The 22,553-nt window shown below is 44.7% G+C and overlaps 1 protein-coding gene across 31 annotated transcripts in view; it reads right to left on the minus strand.

Annotated features, from left to right (window-relative positions):
• NRXN3 (neurexin 3) overlaps positions 1-22,553 on the minus strand; it is a 1,559,048-nt gene that overhangs the window by 1,457,243 nt on the left and 79,252 nt on the right. For 21 of the 31 annotated variants that reach the window (XR_009399187.1, XR_009399186.1, XR_009399185.1 and 18 more), the window contains exon 3: positions 2,878-2,895. The exons of the other annotated variants lie outside the window; for them this stretch is intronic. Coding sequence is in view for 18 of the 21 variants with exons in the window: in XM_059373618.1 (XP_059229601.1) it covers positions 2,878-2,895 (18 nt within the window). In the remaining 3 variants the exon portion in view is untranslated. The remainder of the gene's footprint in view (positions 1-2,877; positions 2,896-22,553) is intronic. 31 annotated transcript variants of the gene reach the window in all.

A 22,553-nucleotide genomic window follows, 5' to 3' on the forward strand; every position in this document is an offset into this window, starting at 1 on the left:
CTTCTCCTGAGTTTCCAGCGCAGTCTCTCTGCACCCCCAGCCTGTCTCCTGGACCTTGGGGAAGGTGCCTCCTGCGGGCCCCCGTTGCCAACGGTTTCCAGTAGGAAACTTCTCACGACACCCTCAGCACGTAAAATTGATCAACCATCCCTCACAGCCTTCCCGCCACCCCTGGGTAAAGAGTTACATTAGCTTATAAAATCCCCAATTTGTCTTCCTGTGGGGAAGGGGAAAAAAACTCCAAGAACCACTCAAGGCGCCTCGTTTCAGAGCCGCAACCCTGCTGGCTCCGCATTGCCTGGGCGGCTCCAAGAGGCGGAAGGAGGCAGTTCACCTCAGCCCGGGCTGGGCAGCTCCGTGGCCTCCCGCCCTGTCCTGCCCCAGGGAAAGGTTCGGAACTGGTGACCCATTTCCAGCTCAGAAACCACAAAAACCAAGGGGCTGGGGTGGGGAGATAGAGGATTGGCAATCAGCTCCTGACACCTCAAGGGCAGCAGAGTGGCGGATATGGAATCAGGCTGGAAGCCCCTCTTGACCCAGCTCCTGGATGCCTGGGTGACCTCAACATGTCACCTAACGTCCTGGCCTCAACTTCCTCAGCAGAAGAATGGGGCTCAACGGACACACCTCAGAGGGTTATTAAGAGAATAAGATGAGAGAATGGCTGTGGAATTGGAATAGGGCCGTGTGGGGCTAGTTACAGTTGCTGTGATGTGAGGGAGCGTCACCTACTGACCTCCACCCCTCTGGAAAGATAGACAGGAGCCTGTGTGTCTGTGGCATTTCACTCCACCATATTGTTTCATCCAGGACCAGTAGGCGCCTTTGTGAGAATTACAAAATGGCGCCCTCCCCCCTACCCTTGGTCGGAGGCAGCCCCACAGTGGCGGGATTTCATTCCCACAGCACACACAAGTCAACACAGGGATCCTGGTTCACATCTCGGCCAGGAACCAGGAGGAGGAGGGGTTGAGCCAACTGGCACTTCTACAAACAAAACTTGAGGTGTTGGGCTCCTACCTCACCACCTTAAGGCATTTCAGAAAACATCATCTTAACAGGGAGGCCTTTCCTGAGATTCCTCTATAAATTAGAGGAATCTAATTTATAGAGGCGCCAGTTTCGTCTTTCTCCCCAGTGCTCATCATCCACCCTCTCATGTAATATACATAATACATACATATATGTAATATGTATAATGTGTGTGTACATATAGCTCATTGTCTTCCCTTGAGTAGAATAAAAGATCCATGAGGACAGGGATTGTTTTCTATTTTGTCCTCTGTTCTATTCCTAGTGCCTACAACAGTGCCTGGTACATGTAAGTTCTCAATAAATACTTGAGTAAAATATTATTAAATACAAAATTAATCTAATGGAATCTTCCTAGGAAATGCTGTCCTATGCATCAGTTAGAACACTGTTTATTTTCAAAAGTAGGGTGTGGAGAGAAGAAAACAAAGACAGTGAAACCCTATTTATTAGCTGGGAGATAACTTTCTTTTATGTTATGTAATATACCACATAAATCAATGGCCAAAAACCCTACTTAAGTCTGGTTGATTCTTCTAGATAGTTAAAAAAAAAAAAAAAAAAAAAGGGTAAATTCATTTGGAAAAAAAAACTGCTAATAACCCCAGCAGGGTTGCGGCTCTGAAACGAGGCACCTTGAGTGGTTTTTGGAGTTTTATTCCCCTTCCCCATAGGATAACATCAAATTATCTCTAAAGAAAAATAGACAATAGTCCCATTAGGAAATGTTTACAAGGCCTTCAATTGCTGGAAATTTTCAGTGATGGAATTTTCAGTGTGTTCTAATGGAGTGTGCATGGGCTTTGGAGTCACAAAGTCCTAAGTTCAAATCCCAGTGCTACCGCTGATAAGCCCTACAACCTTGGGCAAATGGCACAAACTGCTGGCCCTCAATTTCCACTATTATTCCACAATTTCAACATTAAAAGGACTAAATAAGAAAGTGTATGTGAAAATAGTTGAGAATGACAATATTCCCTTTTTACTTGATAGCGTTAATTACTCCTCTTAACTCAAAATTCTATCCAGTTTAGAAAAGTCTCCAAATCATTCTAAAGCATCTGATACTTTTTATCCATATATGGTTGTATCCTCTCATATGAGCTTGTGTGTGTGTATGTGTATACACATGTGTGTGCACACACAGATGCACAGACAATGCTTACGGTTAGAACTCTGGATGAATGTGCATTTTAATCAAAGAAATGCACAATTAGCATAAGAATGGCTCTGCCATTTGTTCATTGACAAAAACCATTCCTCTTCTTTTTCTTTTTTTTTTCTTTTTTTTTTTTTTGTTAATACAGTGAGCATGTATTGGTTACACAACCATTTAAAAACTGCTAATTTCATTGCGGGGTGGGGAGAAAGCCATTTCTTAGAATAAAAAGAAAGAAGACTTCTTTCACCCACATATTTTCCATGCTAAGTATGTCATATCTTCAACTTTTAACCACATGAAGCTATAGAAGATAAGTAGATCTAGATATGATAAGGCAAAAATGCTCATTAAATTGGAGAATTCATATCTTAAGAATATCTTTAAAAAATATTTCCAAAAGTGCTCATTTTCCACTTCTTTGATTCACCCAGAAATGTTAATCAGAAGGAGGTGACTGTATAAGCATGGGAATCACATTCCTTTGGTTTTAAAATGGTTTTCAAAACCAATACAAATACATCAATTCAAGGCATTTCTTCTCAACCCAAATCAATGAAAATGCAGTGTACTTAGATCTCTGCTCTGTTTAGAGTCCCTAGAAAAAGGTCTCACTCAGAATCAAACCATGCACAATCTGGCAGAGGGGAAATTTCCACGGCAGCTGTGTAAACACAGAGACTCACCTGGACCTTGACTGACATCTGTGGCAGCATTTTCAAAGAGAGGGAAAGGCAGAGGAGAGAAAGGGGGAGAAAAAGGAAGAAGAGTGTTAGAAGCACACACACACACAGTGCAATGTGCCCTTGCATGACTATCATGTTCATGCAAGACCCCAGAGGTACTCAGCTTCTGAGCACTTAGTTCTACCTTCACCCAAAAACCACCCATGCAAGCCGAGGGACCAAGCTCCCTTTCCACTGTGCATGTAGCAAGAGAGGTGAGCTGCACATCTGTCCGGAAAGATATCATCCTGGAATCAGATAGGGCTCTGGCCAAGCAGACTGGAATCCTGCAAGAATATTGGTTAAAATATTCTGGTTGATTTCTGCATAACACCACCCAAGCAAATCCCCCTTGCCTCCAGATACAGAACACTGGACATGATGTCAAGCAAGTTTTCCCGCAGAGGGAAAAAATAATAAACCACATCCTTGAGGAACAAAGAAAAAGAGGCATGAGAATGGAGAGCAAGTTGCAGCATTATTTACGACATAGGACTGAAGGACAGAAGATAACAAAACATTTATAATCCCCTCCCTCTCCAGTATTCCCAGTGACCATCCTTCATCACAGACAGCAGTATGTATGCGGGAGATTGCGTGTGAGTAGATCATTTGCCACACAAATTGAAATTCTGCCTCCCCCTTTAATTTTTCTTCTTGCTTTTCACCCCATCATTAATGACAGGAATTGCCATTCGAAATCACTTTAGACAACTACAGATAGACATCCAGCCCTAGGAAGGTTGACATTTGAATTAAGCCAATGAACTTTCAAAAAATGAAGAGCGGTTTACTCCCATCATCCTCATGAACACAATCTCATCCTCCTCCCCTCAAATGTAAGATAGAATCCTGCTGAGAAGCCAAATTGAAAGCAAGCCGGAGCTTTGTCAAAACCTCTAGACCCAGGGCACCTGGGTGGCTCGGTTGGTTAAGCAACTGCCTTTGGCTCAGGTCATGATCCCAGAGTCCCAGGATCAAATCCCACATCGGGCTCGCTGCTCAGCAGGGGGTCTGCTTCTCCCTCTCACTTCTCCTTTCTCATGCTCTTTCCTCTCATTCTACCTCTCAAATAAATAAATAAAATCTTAAAAAAACAAACAAACAAACCTCTAGACCCAACCTGAAAGGATATACCTTTCTGAGGAAATGGAACAGGGGGCTGCTTCAGGAAACCATTGGCCATCCTAACAATCCCGGGTGACTCACTTAGAATCACAAAATGGTAGACCTGGGATACCCACAGACATCATCTAGTTTAATTCATTTTTGGTTAAGATGTGGGGGAGATGAAAGAGGTTGAGAGACTTGCCCAAGGTCACACACTTAGTTCAGGTACAGAGACTACATAATACATAAGACTCTAGACCCCTTGAATCCCACCCAGTTCAACATTTGTTCATTGGAAACCCAGGTTCCTCAGAGGCATAGGGGACCCAAATTCAGTTTTTAGCTAAAGTGAGCACCCTGGAACCACAAAGGAGACCCTCTTAGCTACCCCGTGAGTAAGTCATGGGTTTTATTTACTGTGCCTCTAATTTGCTGCAATCAGATTTGTCAAGCTGCAGCAAGATTCACAGACACTAGAACTCTTGCCCCAGGAAAATCCAGGTGCTGACCTAACAGAGCTGTGCCCACACATCCAGGAGGGGCAAATACACAGCAACAGCTAAGCATTTCTCCAGCCCACACCTTGTATTCCCTAGAAGCTGTATCTGCCCAAAGAGACTTCTAGAGAGCTCTGAATCATTCCTCAGCCACACCCCCTTTCACATTTTCTGGTGAGTTGTTTGAGATTCAGGGTAAAGTGGCAGCAAGAAGAAAAGTGGCAAAATAGAAGAGATGGGAAGGGAAAACACTCTGTATAAATAACTAAGCAGGGCAATTAACTGTGACTGATGGACAGCCTAGAATAGTGGTCGTTAGAATACCCTTTCATTAAGCAGGATATCAAACTATTTACATGTGGGGGAGTTCAGTGGTGGGACTTTCAACACTGTTGTTCATGGAAACAGGCTCTTGGAAACACCAACACCCAAGGGAGGCAGGATATCATGGAACTCCAAAGTTCTTTCGAAACTAAGTTGCCCATTTGAACATTGTGTTTATAGTTTTAAACTCTGGAGACAGACCCATCTGGGTTCAAATCCCAGCCTACTGAAAGGCTGTAGGTCAATCCAGAACGTTTGAGTTGTTTGCCTCAGCTATACAATGGGAAGAGAGCAGAACCTCCTTCATGGCAGTGTTAGAAGATTAAATACTTTTAAAGCATTTAACTCAGTACAAGGCAAACACTGCATATATTACCTGTGCTGATTGTTACCAATTTGAATGACCACAGACAGAATTACCAAGAAATGTTGACCAGAAGGCTCCCTGGAAACACCAAGAGCCTACAGGAATTAAAGCTGTGTGTGTGTGTGTGTGTGAGATTTCAGTTCAACAATTCTGCTTATGAATGAAGAGATCTGTGCCAGCCCTCCCCTCTCTTGGGTCTTTCTCCTCCCATCCTCCTCCTCAGTGGGAAGTAGGGCAAGGAGGAATTAAAAGGTTGTAGGAGAATAGGAACAGGGGTCCAAGAAAATTCCATTCCCTCCTAACGCTTTAACTGGCCTCAGTTCTAGCCCTGAGCGTAAAACATACAGTAGCTCTTCTTGCCAAAGAGGGGCAACAAGAATACCGAGAAAAACCTCCTTCAGTGAGGGGTCAGGGTCCAGCCTCAGTTTCTAGTTGTGTCAGTGAGCTGGAGGCAGTTCTGAGCATTGTGTCTAACATGAAATAGAGACATATAGTGTAACCTGGCCCCTGTCCCAAGAAGCAGTGAGTAATTTGAATCTCCACATTCAATTCTGACCAACAGAATGAAATGGCAAAGCCTGACAGGGGCAGGAGGGAATCAGAACCTCAACCATATTCATCTGTTATACTGTCTGTCCATGCTTTACCCCTTCTTTGTGTCACAAGTCCCAGCTATCTTTTGGGGAACCCTTTCCCACCCTTAATCCATGCGGCTTGGTAAAGATGACCCCACCTTAGCTCTAAGTGTGGCCACGTGACTCAGGCCAGGCCATAGGAATTGGCGCAGAGAGCGAGATCCACAGCTGGATTGCCAGGATTCAGGCTCTGGGTCTACAGGCTGTGTAGACCTTGGGCCAGCTACTAGATATTTCTGTGCTTCAGTTCTATCAACTGTAAAATAGGTATGATTATGGTCCCTACCTCCTAGGGTGGTTGTGAAGAGCTTGGAACAGTACCTACCTTTAGAAAGCCCTCAACATTAGCTTGTAATTTTATTACCTTCATATATGAGAGGACAAGAGTATTAAAAGTCTTTCCTGTGGTCACACAGGCAAGGAAGGCTGATCTAGGATGCAGCTGAGGGTGTTTCTGACTCCATGCCTTGCTGCTGTCCCACTTCCAGGGTGACCATCCCCAGAGCTCCTTCTGTCTGTGCTTACTAATGGTCTTCAGCCTGGAGTCTATGTCTGGGGGAGGAGCACTGAGCCCCAGGACTGCTCAGAGGAAAGATAAATATGTAAATGCGTGTAGATATATCAATTTTTAGTGGAGAAAAATGGGGGCAAATTGCAGAAGAAAAGGCAGTTGACGACCAGCTAAGATTGATCCAGGAGAGACGGCGCCCTCACCCATATCAGCATTTCCTCTGCTCCCCCCTACTGTTTTCTTTTCTCATACTGCTGGGCCTGTAGTTTTCCAGAGCACCACTGCATTTAAATCTATATTCTATTTTCTCTCCTAGAAAATAGGTCAGACCCAAGACAGAGTTCACCAGGTGGGGTCCCAAAAGATTTGGCTGGGCCTCGCCTCCAGGAGGATGGCTGTGCAGCCTGCCTCACACTCCCCAGAGCTTACCAGGGGTGTGTGTGGGGGTGTTTGTATGTGTCTAAGTAGTGAGTTGGGGGAGCTCGGATTCCTCCCTTGTGAAATTACGTGGTCCAAATGAAGAGTAAGGCAAGAGGGCTCCCTGGCTGAGCTCTCTTCTATAAACACAACAGCAACAGATGGAGGGTCCCTCCTTTTCCCCCATGGTTAGAAGAACCAGATCTTCCCCCAAACTATAGGAACATGTTTTTTGAACTTAAAAATATGTGTGCTGATGTTACGCACTTGTGGCTGAGGTTATTGTTGAATACAGGATAAGAGTCTGTGGGGTACTTGGTGAAGTAGAAATGCCCTAATTTACTTCTTCCCTGGTTGTGATGCTGAAGACAGTAGGTGAAGGGGGGCAGCTGTGGTCAAATCCTTCCTCCCCAGGGTTGCTGTCCCAATCCCTGCTTTGAGCATAGCATTCCTAACAGAGGTGGCCAGAATTTTTCAGCCAGATTGGGCCAGAATTTATTTTCATCAGAAATTTTTTTCACCAAGATCAGCATGAGTGCCAGAGGTAGGGGAACAGAAGGAGGAAGGTGCAAGGTGACAAGAGCCAGTCCTCAGATCTCGTCACAACAGAAGAAATGAACACTAATTGAGCAGGTCCTGCCTGCAGCCTGTGCATGTGCTAGCCCCTAGACTGAACAGTCTTTGTCAGGCACTTAAGTTTCTCATTTTCTGTAGGTATTAGCTCAAAGATTACTTCCTCAGAAAGACCTTCCTTTACCACTTCTCTAAAATAGGGACCCCTCTCTGCCACTTACCCTGCTTTTCCTTCCTCAGGGAACTAAACACTATTTGATATCACAGGATGGGTCTCTGCTTTTATTGTTTATACCCCCTTTAAATACAAGCTTCACAACAGTAGTCTTGTCTATTTCATTCACTGCTTTTATCACCAGTTTCTAAGCTGGGTCTGGCCTACAGTAAGTGCTCAGCAATATGTATTGAATGGTTAATAGATCATCTCAATCAATACTGGTATCTGCATTTACACACAAGAAAAGTCAGGCTCCGAGAAATTAAGACACGTGCCTATGGACAGAGTAACAGAGCTGGTATTGGACTCTGAGTCTGTCTTAATACCTACTAAATTAAGAACACCTGTTTTCTCCTGTGTGGCCCTCATGATCAGGTGGATTGTCCCCATGTGGTAACCGAGATAAAACCTGGCAGCACTAGAGAAAATAGAGCAGCTGGTTTCCTGGTAATTCTGGTAAAATTCCCTGGGAAGCCTCTCACTGATTTAGCTTAGGTCATGTGTCTGTTCCTGAGCCAATTACTGTATCCAACATCACACGTCAGGGTAAATGTAGGGATAAAATGGGATGTCTCTATATCCCTGACACAAGGCACTACCAACTCATAATAAAGTTCACATTTATCGAATATTCTCTGGGCTGCTGCTAAGTGCTTTATATAGCTCATCTTATTCAGTTCTCACCAAAACCCTAACAGGTAGGAACGCCATTCATCCTGTTGTACAGATATGGAAAGTAAGACCCAGAGAGGAGGCTCTATCTTATTAATATTTCCCATACTCAGAGCAGCATAACCAAAAGGGTCAAGCTGTATTCCTGAATAAAAAAGCAAACCAGGAGAGGTACCATCGGACCCATCAAGCTACAAACTAGGGATAGAAATATAGGGCATATCACAAAAGTGACAAAAAGGCACAGCCAAGGGCAGAGGAAAGGGGTCAAATGCAATATGACCATAGGCCTGGCCAAATAGAGTCCTTGGCTGGGCTATACACTCTCCCCTTCTGCACCTATATCCTACCCCAGGATCTGAGGAGTCCGTAGGGCCAACCACATGTTCGCACCAAGAACCAGCAATGCTTGCCACTAACTCCTTTGCAGAGTACAATCGAGTACTCAGAATCCCTTGCCTAAATGGCCCCAAAGTAGCTGGGGTCCATTCTCCCAAACGCTGATGTGTGTACACTAGTGTCAGGAAATGGCCAAGGAAAAGCGATTTATAGGAGTTATGGATTTCTACAGGCTGGGGTGTCCACACCAATGTCCGCAGGGATCTTCACGGTGCTGGAAGTGGAGAGAAGGGAGGCTGCCCCGTGGGAAGCAGATCCCCAGATCTATTCTTGCCCCAGGCCCACAAGCATCAGGTCAAGCCTTCAACTGAGGAGTTCCCCCAACTACAACATGAAGACAGAAAGAAACAAAAAAAGGCAGACACTGCATCTCTGCATCTCTCTAGTGGCCTGTCCTTTCTTGCCCCTGGGGAGAGTGAGCACAAGGTTCTTCCCTCTACTTCAGGAACAAATACAGAAACAATCTCGTCAGTTGAGCTAAAGCAAACTTCCAGCAGTGCAGCGGCTGGGTTTTCCGTGTTCTGGGGCTCCTTCCAGCTTTCGATGTCTGAGCTCTTCAAACACTGGAAGAGCTGTCTCTCCACAAAAGGCCAGGTGGTATTAGCTTCGTTCCCAACACAGAGCCCATTTACCCGCCTTTGTAGAAGACTGAGCCCCCCCCCCCTCACCCCCGGCCCGGTGCTGTTTGCTTTTTTTCTTTGATGCTAATAACTCCAGTTTGCAAGATGGAGCAGGGAGGTAGCTGCAGTGTCAGGGGCCGGCCAGCCTGGGAGGCAGGAGCCAGGAGAGGAGCAGCTGCAAAGCAGGAAGGAACACGGAAGGCACGACCATGGGCTGGGTTACTCCTGTGTCCAAATACTTTAGGGGCTCTCGCATACTGGTAGTGGGTCTGGCCTGAGAAACGAGAGCCTGACTGACAGCCAGGGAGAGAAGGAGACCCCTTGTCCCACATGTAATCAAACCTCAGTTCAGACGACAGGGTTTGATTTGGTTTGGTTTGAGCACAGACGTGGGGGGTAAGGCAATCTGGCATTCCAATCGTGACTTCGCCACTAGTTATTACCAATACTTTTGTCCAATGGCTTAACTTGATCTTCTACTTTGGCCACATGGAAATCATGGCAGCGGAGTCAGCTACAGAGACTCCAAGTCCCTAAAAAGTCACCGCACGGTGCAAAATCACATAATAAAAAACCACAGAGCTAATGGGGAAAATGAAGCTGGGGCATGACATCCCAAAACCTCATCAGTGACCCATAACAGAAGATAGGAACTAAATTTACACATGTTAAATGGTTAAGAAATCTATAAATGCTGCAACCACTGGAGCCCTCGGGAAAGACTTGACGTGTGCTTGCGGGAGCAGGAAGCTTGTGAGTGGTTGCCAAATAGTGAGAGGAGGATGCTCTGATGTTGGACAGAGTTGTAACACCAGATGTGCATGGGTGTGGCTCACAGCACGCGCGGCAACGGAAGGAGCAGGTGTGCTTCTGAGGTGTGTGCAATTTGTGTGTTTCTACGCAGCCTGGCTCAGCTGACTGCAGTTTTCTGCCTCTACCTAGTGTTTCTTGTGGACAAAATCATGCATAATCAAAGGCAAAATTATTATGCTCAAATCGTTCCTCAATATATCAATCACATTGGAACAAATTTGCATTTTCCAGCAGAACTGACTGTACTAATTTATGGGACTGTTATGAGGGTTAGATGAGATGATCTATATAAAAATCTCACACCACCAGGCACAGAGTAAATGTTCAATAAACACTTACAGAAGTTGTTGTTATGAATGTCTCTGAGGGCTTGTTGATACACACTTGTAAACTGAAAGGGCCAAGTTGAGCTTCTATCCAGCCGTTTAAGCCTCGCAAACAAAAGGCATCTCTAGCTAAATAGTACTTCCCTGTGTTAGGCCAGGAGGCTGGAACCTACAAGAGGCTCCCACCCAACAGGCTTTCAAGAAGGCCTCATAGCAGGTGGGCAGAGCCAGGAGCTATAGCCCAAATGCCAACTTCCTAGGTAAAGAAAATGAGCATCTCCCTCCCTCGATGAGCACGATTCACCAATAGTAGTACACACTTCATCCCACAGAACACCAGGAAATCGGGAGACAGACGGACCTAAGTGAGAGGCTGTCCCTCATCTTGGTAGGTAAGAGAGGTGGGAAAAGAAATCAGTCAATCCTCATGGAAAAACAGCTGAGATGAAGACAACTTCAATTTCCCTGCCCCCTGCTTATAGCACAGGGGTTAAGGGGCAGGGTATGGAGTCAGGAAGACTTGAGTAGAAGTCCTGGCTGTTCCACACACCATACATGAACTCAGCCATGCTAACTACCCTCCCCGAAGCTCTTTTCACTAACATAGATGGTATCAGAAAGATTAAATAGGGTACCTATTCACAATGATATTATAAAAGAAACTTAAAAACATGACTCAGAAGACGAGTGCATTCATTGTCCATTATAATCTCTGCTGATTAATGAAGGCCTCCTACATGGCTAGCACCTGTGGCAGTATTGTATGCGCACGTGTGTGTGTATGACTTCTTTTTGTTTTTTTTAAAGATTTATTTGTTTATTTGATAGAGAGTGAGATCACAAGTAGGCAGAGAGAGAGGAGGAAGCAGGCTCCCTGCTGAGTGGAGATCCTGATGTGGGGCTCGATCCCAGGACCCTGAGATCATGACTTGATCCGAAGGCAGAGGCTTTAACCCAGTGAACCACCCAGGTGCCCCTGTATGACTTCTTTAATCCCAGTATAGATACATTTGCTACCCTCACTTAACAGACAAGGAAACCAAGGCTCAGGGAAGTTAATATGCCCAAGTTCACTTTATTCATATACAGGAGCCAGGATTTGAACTCAAATTTCTCTGAATTCAGTCTCTTTCTTTCCCATACCACCATCCATCCATTTCCAATTATTTCTGCCCTCACTGGTCAACCATCCAAATCTAGATCCTGGAGGAATGGGGGCAAATATCAAGAAACTGGTGTGGGCTTGCCAATTCCAGTGGTAAGAATTGATGGTTGTTAGCTAAGGACACCATCCAAACAAACAAAAACAAAAAAAAACAACTTATTAAATGGGAGAAGATATTTGCAAATGATATACCCAAGAATGGGTTAATATCCAAAATATATAAAGAACCTATACAACTCAATACCAAAAGAACCAAATAATCCAATTTTTTTTAAAAAATGACCTGAATAGATGTTTTTCCAAAGAAGACATACAGATACATGGCAAGCCGATGCCTGAAAAGATGATCAGCATCACTAATTATCAAGGAAATGCAAATCAAAACCACAATGAAATATCACCTTAACACATGTCAGGACAGCTAGAATCAAAAAGACAAGAAATAACCAATGTTGGTGAGGATATGATGTGGAGAAAAAAGAACGCTTATGCACTGTTGGTGGAAATGCAAACTGGTGTAGTCCCTGTGGAAAACAGTATGGAGGTTCCTCAAAAAATGAAAACAGAATTACTACATGATCCAGTAATTCCACTACAGTGTATATGCCCAAAGAAGATGAAAACACCACTTCCAAAAGATATGTGCACTCCTATGTTTACTGCAGCAATATTTACTATAGCCAAAAGATAGAAGCAATCCCAAGTGCCCATCCAGAGATGATTAGATAAAGCAGGTATGGTGTCAATATGCAATGGAATATTACTCAGCCATAAAAAAGAATGAGACTCGGGACAACAGGGATAGACTTCAACTGTATAATGCTACACATGAAATAAGTCACTCATATGAGGAATTTAAAAACAAAACAAAGACATAAAAAACCACTCTTAAATACAGAGAACTGGTGGTTGATAGAGGAGAGGTATGTCCGGGGAAGGGTGAAATATGTAAAGGGGATTAAGAATACACTTACCCTGGGGTACCTGGGTGGCTCAGTGGGTTAAAGCCTCTGCCTTCGGCTCAGCTCATGATCCCAGAGCCCTGAGATCGAGCCCCTCATTGGGCTCTCTGCTCAAAAGAGAGCCTGCTCCCTGCCCTCAACCCCCACTGCCTGCCTCTCTGCCTACTTGTGATCTCTGTCTGTTAAATAAATAAATAAATAAAAATCTTAAAAAAAAAAATATACACTTACCCTGATAAGCACTGAGAAATGTATAGAGTTGTGAATCAGTATATTATACACTTGAAACTAACAGTGTATATTAATTATACTATACTGTATATTATAACAGTGTATATTAATTATACTCAAATAAAAAAAAAAAAGAAGGGTCATTAAATATAGGAGAATACCCATGACATCAGGCTCTGTATTTCAGAGAATGGATTGTAAGTTGAGGCAACATATCCAGAATAGAATCCACCAAGATACAACATCCAGCAAAATGTGAATAGGAGTTCCTTGCCAACAACAATGCAAAAAACTGTAGTTGAGTAATAAATTTAGAAACAAGTGAATTAAACAAAAATAAACAAGTCTCTCTATGGCAAGACTTCAGAAAGCCTTACTTACACTAACACACACTGTGAAGTCCAAGAGAGGATACAGTATGCGGATTTACAAAGTTTTTAAACACCGGACACTTCTCCCTCTGTAGAATACCTAGTAACATCTCATGGAATACAGTTTCAAAAAGGTTGGCTGTGAGGTTCTCAAAACAGCTGGGAAGGCTTTCATTTGCCATAAGCCTTTATCCTCACCCCTTCTGTTCCCATAGCAAGCCCTGTGTCGGGCTCAGTTCGAAAGAGCGAACATTTATTGACCGCTCATACAGGCCAGACACTGACTTAGGCACTGCAGACTCCAAAAACAGCTGCCCAGGATGCAGTGAGTAGTAAATCTAATAATCCAAGAGAGTAGATAAACATGATGGGGTGGCCCTATAGGGCCTGTTATTGCCCTTAGCACTAATACAGGATTTAGGGTTGACAGAGAATGCTTCAAAGTTGTTTACTGAGAAACCCGGAAGTGGTTCCCAGAGGATGGACAGCAACAATTAAGTGGAGAGAACATTTCATCATAACTGGCCAGTGGTCATATCGACACCCCTGAGAGTGGGGCTCCCTGGGAGGCATGGCGGCATGTAAACTTTGAGCTCTAATACCAGCCCTGCTATTTACTATGACCTTGTAAAAGTTGCTTAAACTTCATCTGTAAAATGGGCTTTATTATATCAATTTCACATTTGTCAGGAGGATCAAAACAGGCAAACGCATCCAAAAGACCTAATGCTAGCACGCATTCGTTCCATTTTCTTTTGTGACATTTTTAGAGTAATACGTTAAAAAAAGAGTCTGAGGCTGCATATGGGTTTGGAAAGAAAAGGGGGTCATGACTGATTAGCATTGCTGCCATGGGCTTCAGGAGAGGGTCACATATGGGCTCTTTCGCTAGAAACTTTCACCTGAAGGATTTCCTAAGGGTTCCCGCTCCGAGAATGGAGTTTCTCATGACCTGGGAACCTTAGGAAAAAAGCAAATGGCCCTGAAGCACACTACTAAACCCCATCAACTCTTCTGCTTTCCCTTAAACACTCTCCTGTCTTTCATTTTCAGGAAACGAGCAAGGTTGACTTCTTCCCTGGAAAAGCAGGTTGTGTTGTCATGTGAAATTAGTACAGTATCTGCCCTCACCTAAAAGAATCATTTTTGGGGGTGCCTGGGTGGCTCAGTGGGTTAATCCTCTGCCTTCAGCTCAGGTCATGATCTCAGGGTCTTGGGATCGAGCCCCGCGTCGGGCTCTCTGCTCGGTGGGGGGCCTGCTTCCTCCTCTCTGCCTCCTCTCTGCCAGTGTCTCTGCCTACTTGTGATCTCTGTCTGTCAAATAAATGGATAAAATCTTAAAAAAAAAATCATTTTTGAATCTGAGAACCAGGCATGTCACATACTAATTAATACCAGTCCTATTCTAAAGGGTTCAACGAGATCCTGCAGGCCCCAGCAACAGGAACTCAGAAGGCCAGGCAGGGTGGCCTGCCACTGTCAGGAAGCCCGGAGATCAAGCAAGCAGAAGCGGAGTTCCTAGAACGAATTTCGTATTTTATATATCACGTAATGTGTCTTTTCAGTTAAATTATTATTATTCATCACCATTTCTAATCTTACATTTCTATGGTAGTCCAGTTCAAAAAGCGGTAAGGACATTACAAAGGGGCTGTTGATGTGATCTTTCAGAGAAAACAGAATAGGAGAGACGGAGAGAATTTTAGAAGTGGAAGAATTTTCTGGTGTCAAGCAGAATCTGTTTTACAGGTTCATTCCGCTGACATGTATCCGAAGCACGTACCCGTGTCTGAAGGACTGGGCTAGGCACTGGCGGGCTGGCAGGTAAGCAAGAGAGAGCTGGGGCTTGCGCTCTGGGCGTTTCAGGTCTAGCTTGGGGAGATGGGCCACAAACAACCAGATAACTAGTTATTTCATCGTAATTGTGATCCATGTGATAAAGTGGCAAAGGATCCTTTGAGGCTCAGATGAGAGACACAGAGCTGAGACCAGGTCACTGACATGTCCACCGCTGGACAACACGGACACTAAAACCAGAACCCGGGTCACCTGCACCACAGTTCCCTGCTGCTCCCACTGCAGCACCAGTGCCCTGACAGGGGAGCTGGGACAACAGCCCGGCCCTGAAGACAGTGGCAACCAGGAGGGAAAAGCAAGTGGCCACATCTCTGCAGCTTTCATAAAGGAACAAAAGCAGACACCTGGGTGGCGCGGTCGGTTAAGCGTCTGCCTTCAGCTCAGGTCATGATCCCATGGTCCTGGGACTGAGTCCCTCATTGGTCTCCCTGCAGAGCAGGGAGCCTCTTTCTCCCTCTCCCTCTACTGCTCCCCTGCTTGTGCTCAGTCTCTCTGTGTATCTCTGTCAAATAAATAAAAACTTAAAAAAAAAAAAAAAGGAGCAAGAGTGTGATCTTGAAGATTCTGTCTCCCAGACACTCACCCATGCTTTGCAGCCGTGGAAAATGGTTTCTACTACCTTGTGGTAGGGGCCTAAATGCTAGAGCCTTCAACAATCAGGACAACAGGGAAGGGAGAGGAGAGCCTCCCCCAAAACCAATTAGAAGAGGCAGAGAATGGGGGGTGTAGACCCACTGCATAGGCTGAGCTCTAATCTATCTGCTATACTTTGCTTGGGAATTAATCACACAAATCCCCAGATAAATCTGAGGCCGTTATTAGACAACACTAATATCCCCCTTAGAGTAATCCAGACAAACACAGCGAGAGAGGGAGGAGTCCCGAGTGGCCAGAAACCAGACCGCTTTCCTGTTCACACACATCTGCACAAGAACACAGGCATGGGCACTGGCCCCCACTCCTTGCCCCCAAGCCCAGATGTCTGCTTCCCAACAGCACCATAGGCCTCTGCTCTGACTGCTTCAGACAAGTGGGGTGAACTGAAAGATGGCAGAACCAGGTCTGCGTTCCCTCCCCACCCCCAACTCTGCCACTGACCTAATTCTCCACAAGAGAGGATTTTTCCTTTTTGGTCCTGCTTGTTTGTAAATCATGCCAGCCCAGTGCACACACAGCTTAAGGCAGGCCTGGCTGAAACAGGGAGAAGCCAAGAAGCTTCAAACCGTGGCCCCAACTGCCATTTCTCAGAGAGGTGGCTTGGTGGGAGGTCCGTCAGGCTCCGAAGAAGGAATGAGAGGGTAGGAAGAAGAAAGACACCAGCAAGCTCGTCCCAATCTTACATGCAGACCCTGCCTTCACCGAACTAGGGGAGTTGTATATGCTAAAATAACCCAGCAGAATTCTGTCCTGAACTTGATGTATGACCTTGGGAGGATTTCTTAATCCTTCTGGATCACTGGTCTCTTCTTGCCAACGCAGGATATTTGGACCCCTTATTTTTGACCTTTCAAGTATGTTTTAGACCTACTTTTAAAAAAAAAAAATGGTTAGAAAAGAGGCTGACTATAGTTTTAAGAAGATGTGAGTCTTTGAACTGCAAAAATTGACCTGGAATTTAAAAAAAAAAAAAAAATCAGACCTGTCAGGAAAAAAATCAACGCAAAATGGAACTGACAGCCACTAAAAATGCACACGGTAAAATTTGTTATTGACTAAAAAATTGAAGGAAGAATCAAACATTCTTGACAAAATTTAGACTGGCAAATTTGATGTGAGAAAATGAGATGTGGTAGAAATAATGACCACAAAGGAACATTCACAATGGCAGAAGCTCTATAGGCAAAATTTGATAGGCACACAAAAAAACTGATCGATGAATCCGATCAGCATTATAGAAGACACATGGAGCAGAAGTGATCCGGTTATAACTATTCAGTAATATAAAAATGAGTTGGAAAAATTAAAAATGGTTTAAGTATGCTGAAGAAAAAAATGGATTGAGGAATCATACAAGTCCCACATTATTTGCCTCCAAAAAAAAAATGCTCCTTTGATAAAAACGGTTTGGTGTTTATATGATCCTGACTGTACCAACATAGAGTTGAAATGCCTCAAGGTCAAACTGTGCAATCAAAACATATTAATAAATGCTGAAGAAAAATAAATTATATGATCTCAGAGGTCCATCCGGGTTGCAATTTTTCTTCTGATAAAAGATCAGAATAAAAAGCAAATAAAATTAAACAAATACTTTATTCCCAAGAGGAAAGTAGCAGGGGACCCACCAATGGCCCATGATAATAAGGGCAATAATAGATTTTACTTTCCTATATTTCAAGCAATTTAGTAATTTTGGAAACTAACACAGGATGACTATTTTGTCAAGAAAAAAATGAAAACACCAAACTGATGCTTTCTATTATCCCATTTTTTCATTCCTTTATTTAAAAGATTTTATTTATTTATTTATTTACTTAGAGAAAGCGAGCATGCAAGGGTGGGGAGGGGCAGAGGCAGAGGGGGAGAATCTCCCGCAGACTCCCTGCTGAGCATGGGGCCCGAAGCGGGGCTCAACCCCATGACCCTGAGATCATGGTCCAAGCCAAAAATTAAGAGTCGGATGCTTAACCAGCTGAGCCACCCACATGCCTTCTGTATTATGTTTTCTTAAAAAGCCATTTTCATATGAAGAATTAAAATGGCATAATCTCAAAGTTAAAAAAATGTCACTTTACAATAAGCTTGTTTATTTCTCTTGTTTTCCTGAAGAACTTCATTCTAGTCCCTCTGCGTGTCTGTCCTAGAGGGTCGATGGGGAAAGTCTCTGTGCTCCAGCGTTCTTATCAGTAAAATCAGTAAGATAAAGCTACTCACAAACATAGTAACTGTTCAATAAATGTTAGTTTAAAACCCAGGGAGCCCAGGGCACTTAGGATTAAGTGGATTCCCAGCTTTAGACTGTGCTCCTCCAAGTACTGAGAATTGTTTACATGTCCTGGAATATAAAAGTCCCTGGTAACAATAACCGAAGTGTGAATTGACCAGGGCAAGCCCCCTATTCCTCTCCACCTGCCAGGAAAACACACAGAGCCGGCAGAAGCGCCTGGGAGGGCAGGCTCGAGAAAGTCCGTGCTAAGGGGAAAGGCAGCTGTTTGGAAATGCCTTGGGTTGCCCTCACACCGTGTGATGATTTGGGGAAAAAGTGTTTTGGGCTGGCGGCTAATGACACTCCCTTTCTCTCTTTATTTTTTTAAAGTTTTTTTTTTTTTTTTTAATTTGTTTGAGAGAGGGGGAAAGCACAAATGGTGGAGCAGCAGGCAGAGGGAGAAGCAGGCTCCCTGCTGAGCAAGGAGCCCAATGCACCCCAGGACCATGGGATCATGACCTGAGTCGAAGGCAGACGCTAACCGACTGAGCCACCCAGCAGTCCTGCTTTCTGACTTTCCTGCCCTAGCAGTCTTTCACCTCCACCTTCTCCACACAGAGCTTCCTTTAGACAGAGATTCAACCCCCAAATCCTCACCTCTAGGGTTCTGAACTCCACATGGAGGTGTCCGTGTATACGCCCATTTACCCGACACGAGTCGTGTCCTCAGACCATCACACGGAAGGTTTCTCCCTTTCCCCACCCACGTCCTCGCTTCTTTTCTCTCTCCCAACCCCCCTCCATCCATCCGCATTACCCATCAACCATATTCCAAACAAATACTTAGAAATAAAAGACCCAGGTCCCACCAGTGATATTAGACTAATCCACCTGTCTTTGGGCCAATCAAGTGACAATGAAGAGACGTTGTCCCCCTCCACTGCTTCCTCCCTGTTCCTTCTCATCTTTACCATCACCTCCTCGGAGGGGCCTCCCTGGACACCCTTTTTCTCACGGGATCTCCCCCAACCCCGCTCTTGCTGTCTATAGCACTCATCACAATTATAATGATGCATATGCTGGATTAAGTTTTCCACAACTGCTTTCCTCTAACTTGTAAGCTGCACCAAGACAGGCACCACCACTGTTTTGATCATCGCATACGGTGCTCAGCAACCGTGTTCTTTGGCATCAGCCAGTTCTCGGGGGCCACTTACCCCTTCTCAGCATGATGTAGGGGAATGGATGCCAGACTGGGAGTTAGACTACCTGGGCTCCGAAGGCCCCAGCCACCTGCAGGCAGAGTTGCCTGCTGCAAGTCACCTTGCACTTGTAAAGCTATGGCGGATGCTACAAGGAGTCCTGGCCACTTCGTCCAGATGGAGTGGGCTGGGTTTGGGGTCCAAGGAGGCCTCCTGGAAGAGGTGAGGTCTGAGCTGAAATCTGAAGGAGGTATAGGAATCAGTGAGGTGAATAATTCTTCTGGTGGAGGCCTGGAGGTGTTAGTGATTAGAGGTGAGGGACAGGATAGCAGGTTCTTTCATGGGGAAAGTGAGTCTGGGGGATGGGCTGAACTGGAGAAATGCAGGGTCTGAGCCATGGTTTGTTGTCTCTTGTTTATAACACTTGAAATTCCATAGTGCTCCTCTATTACTTTTCCTTGTCATAATAACCATGACATTATCATTTTATCCTAAAAACTGTTGAGAGGCTCCCCTTGAGAATGGGCTCTGGGGGAACAAACCTCTTCTTGGCTACACATTGGCTTAAAAAAGTCAAACGGTGGTGGAGGGGAAGAGGGAAGAATGGACCAGGAAGAGACAAGCAGGCTCCTGGAGATTAAATTAACCACCTATTCCATTTCAAGAGTTCATGTCAGACGGCCATGGACTTGGGGCTATGTAACTACCTCCGTGAAGCATGATGGCAGAGCATGTGCCCTGGAGCTAAAGTGCCTGCTTCCAATAGAGAGCAAATGGCAGTATGAGCTTGGGCAAATACAGTGTATGTCTCTGAACCTCAGCATATCCATCTGTGAAATGGGAATACCACAGCACTTCCTTGGAGAACTGTTGTGATCATTACACGAGGTCAGGGATTTAAGGTGCTTAGAACAGGGCCCAGGGTGTAGATAGTCCTAACTCAATGGCTAGCAATGACCATCATGCAACCTGATGCAGGAATCAATAGCCATAATGGCTTTCATTGATTGAGCGTCTTTTTATGTGATAATCAACGTGCTTCTTGCTTTGCCTTATCTCATTTAATAACTACAACCACCTAATATCTGCAGTCACCCCCCTGAAAAAGCCTTGGGCCTCCTGTGATTCCATGGAATGTCTTGAACTTCACCAAGCCTTTGTTCCACCAAGCTTGAAGAGAGACCCCTGAATGTACATAGCACCGTTACTCTATGCTTCCCCTTTCAAAGCCTCTCTCACCTGATCATTGCTTGCTGAATGAAGTAGGCAGCATGAAGCCATATCTGTCTTGTTCCCTGTTCTACACCATGCTCCCCTGACACACAGTAGGTCATCATTAAGGGTTCATTATTGTGGAAGGGTGTGGGAAGAAGCCCTTTTGGAATAACATCATCAGTAAGAGTTTTCATGTGAGCATGCATGCTCACGTGGGCTCCATTTCTTGGTTCCCATCACACGCCAGCTGGGCCCCTAACACCTCAATTTCTTCTGCTTAGAAAAATGTTCGAAGGCGTTCTCCCTCCTCCCTAGGCTCCCCATTCTGACTTACGCTGGATAAGCAACTTCAGATTGCTGAACAGCAACGTACAACACAGCTGGGTGAAAATTCCTGTGTCCTGAAATTCCTGGAAAACTGTGAGGCACAGCAAGCATTCGGAGAACGGACACATCACCCACCCCCAACCCCGGAGAATCAGAGACAGGAGAAAGGCCACAAGCAGGCAACTAGGACTGAGCCTCAATTTCCTTAAGAAATGATTTTGCTTCCTTTCCAAACACCCTACCCCTGGCAGAGGTACAGAAACCACAAGTGAATTAATTACCAGCATCTACATCACTGGCTGCCCAGCCAGGAGCTTCTGAAGCCCCCCTTGTGGGGGAATCTTGCTCTTTTGGCTTGCAGGGACCAGAGTTAGAGGATCTCTGGTCAACCCCAGGAGAAGGTGTATGGCTTTGAACTGAGCACCACTGCTGGTATCCTCTAGAGCTCGATGCCCAACTCCAAGAAAAACGTAGACAAGGCATTTCATGTGTAACTCACATGGTCTCAAATGCAAAGCACAAATAAGAATGCCAACTGACTGATCTTGGGCAAGTCACTTCTTTTTCATTAGGTTTGATTCTTTCAGATTTCTGAGTCCTCGATTCCCATGGGATTCTGATATTCTGGGGTCCAGAAACTCCATCATAAGCAGAACATCCAAAACCCTCAGTTTCGTCACCTCTATATGAGACTTCACTTTCTGTTTGCAGAAATTTTCTCAAATGAACAGAACACACTAGATTGAGGGTAGAAGAAAGGCCAGTGTAAATAGTTTTTGAAACTCAACTATGCAATTTTTTTTTTCAACTATGCAATTTTTTGATGCTGTTCTATTACATTCAAATGGGTGCCCCAACGTCAACCAGGTCATTTGCTGATGAGTGAAGAATTTTGAGGAACTTTCCTTTACTCCTAGTTTCCCTCTGCATCTCTGGTCATCCACTCGCATCACGCCATAGATTCCTTTCTTCCTATTATCTTAATATTAAGGTTCCCAAAGATTCTGTACCTTCTTCACCTCTCAATTATACTGTCTGCCTAGACAACCTCACCTATGTGCAAAGCCCTCCTCACCCCCTACAACAACCATGACATCTGCCCAAACCCATTCTTCCTCCAGCACCACCACTGCCCCCACCTGTCTCTGCACATCTCCTTGCAAGTATCTTACAGAGCAAAAAGAGAAGGTGGAGTGTGGACAAACCAAAACTGATTACAACCCCTTTCTTGCCTTCACTCCAGATCTGTTCCTCCCACTGACTTTCCTGCCCTAGTTATACCTACAACAAGAAGAGCATGTCATTGAAGTTCCTTCAAGAATAATGCTCAGAGGGTTAAGCGTCTGCCTCCCACTAAGGTCATGATCCCAAGGTCCTGGGACCAAGCCCTGCATCAGGCTCCCTGCTCTGTGGGGTCCTGCTTCTCCCTCTGCTTCTGTCCCTCCCCCTCCTTGTGTTCTTGCTTGCTCTCCTCTCTCTCTCAAATAGATTTTAAAAATCTTAAAAAGTAATTGATACTAATTAGTAATAGCAGCTAATATTCACCGAAAGCTTACAATGTGCCAAGTATTGTTCTAAGCATTCTATATGCGCTATCCTATTTAAACCTTATATCAATCCTAAATGGTGGGCACTATTACTACACCCAGTTCACAGATGGAGAAATTGTCCTTGGTCCAAATTTGCACAGAGAGTATGTGGCAGAGCCAGGCAGCCCGAGTCCAACACCACTCAATGTCACTGCCTTGCAAATTATTATTATTATTATTATTATTATTATTATTTTACTGCCTTGCAAATTATTGAGTTCTTCTCCTTAACATCTCTGCAGTGGACCCTTCTCCCATCTCTACCCCTCCGTATAGACTCTCTGTCAATAAAACCACTCAGGAGCCTCCACCGGGCCTCTCTGCTTTAAGCCTTTCAATCACCAGCCAATCCATCATGCAAATTGCCCCTA

This window comes from Mustela nigripes, chromosome 13 (genome assembly GCF_022355385.1).
Source record: "Mustela nigripes isolate SB6536 chromosome 13, MUSNIG.SB6536, whole genome shotgun sequence".
Classification (NCBI taxonomy): domain Eukaryota; kingdom Metazoa; phylum Chordata; class Mammalia; order Carnivora; family Mustelidae; genus Mustela; species Mustela nigripes.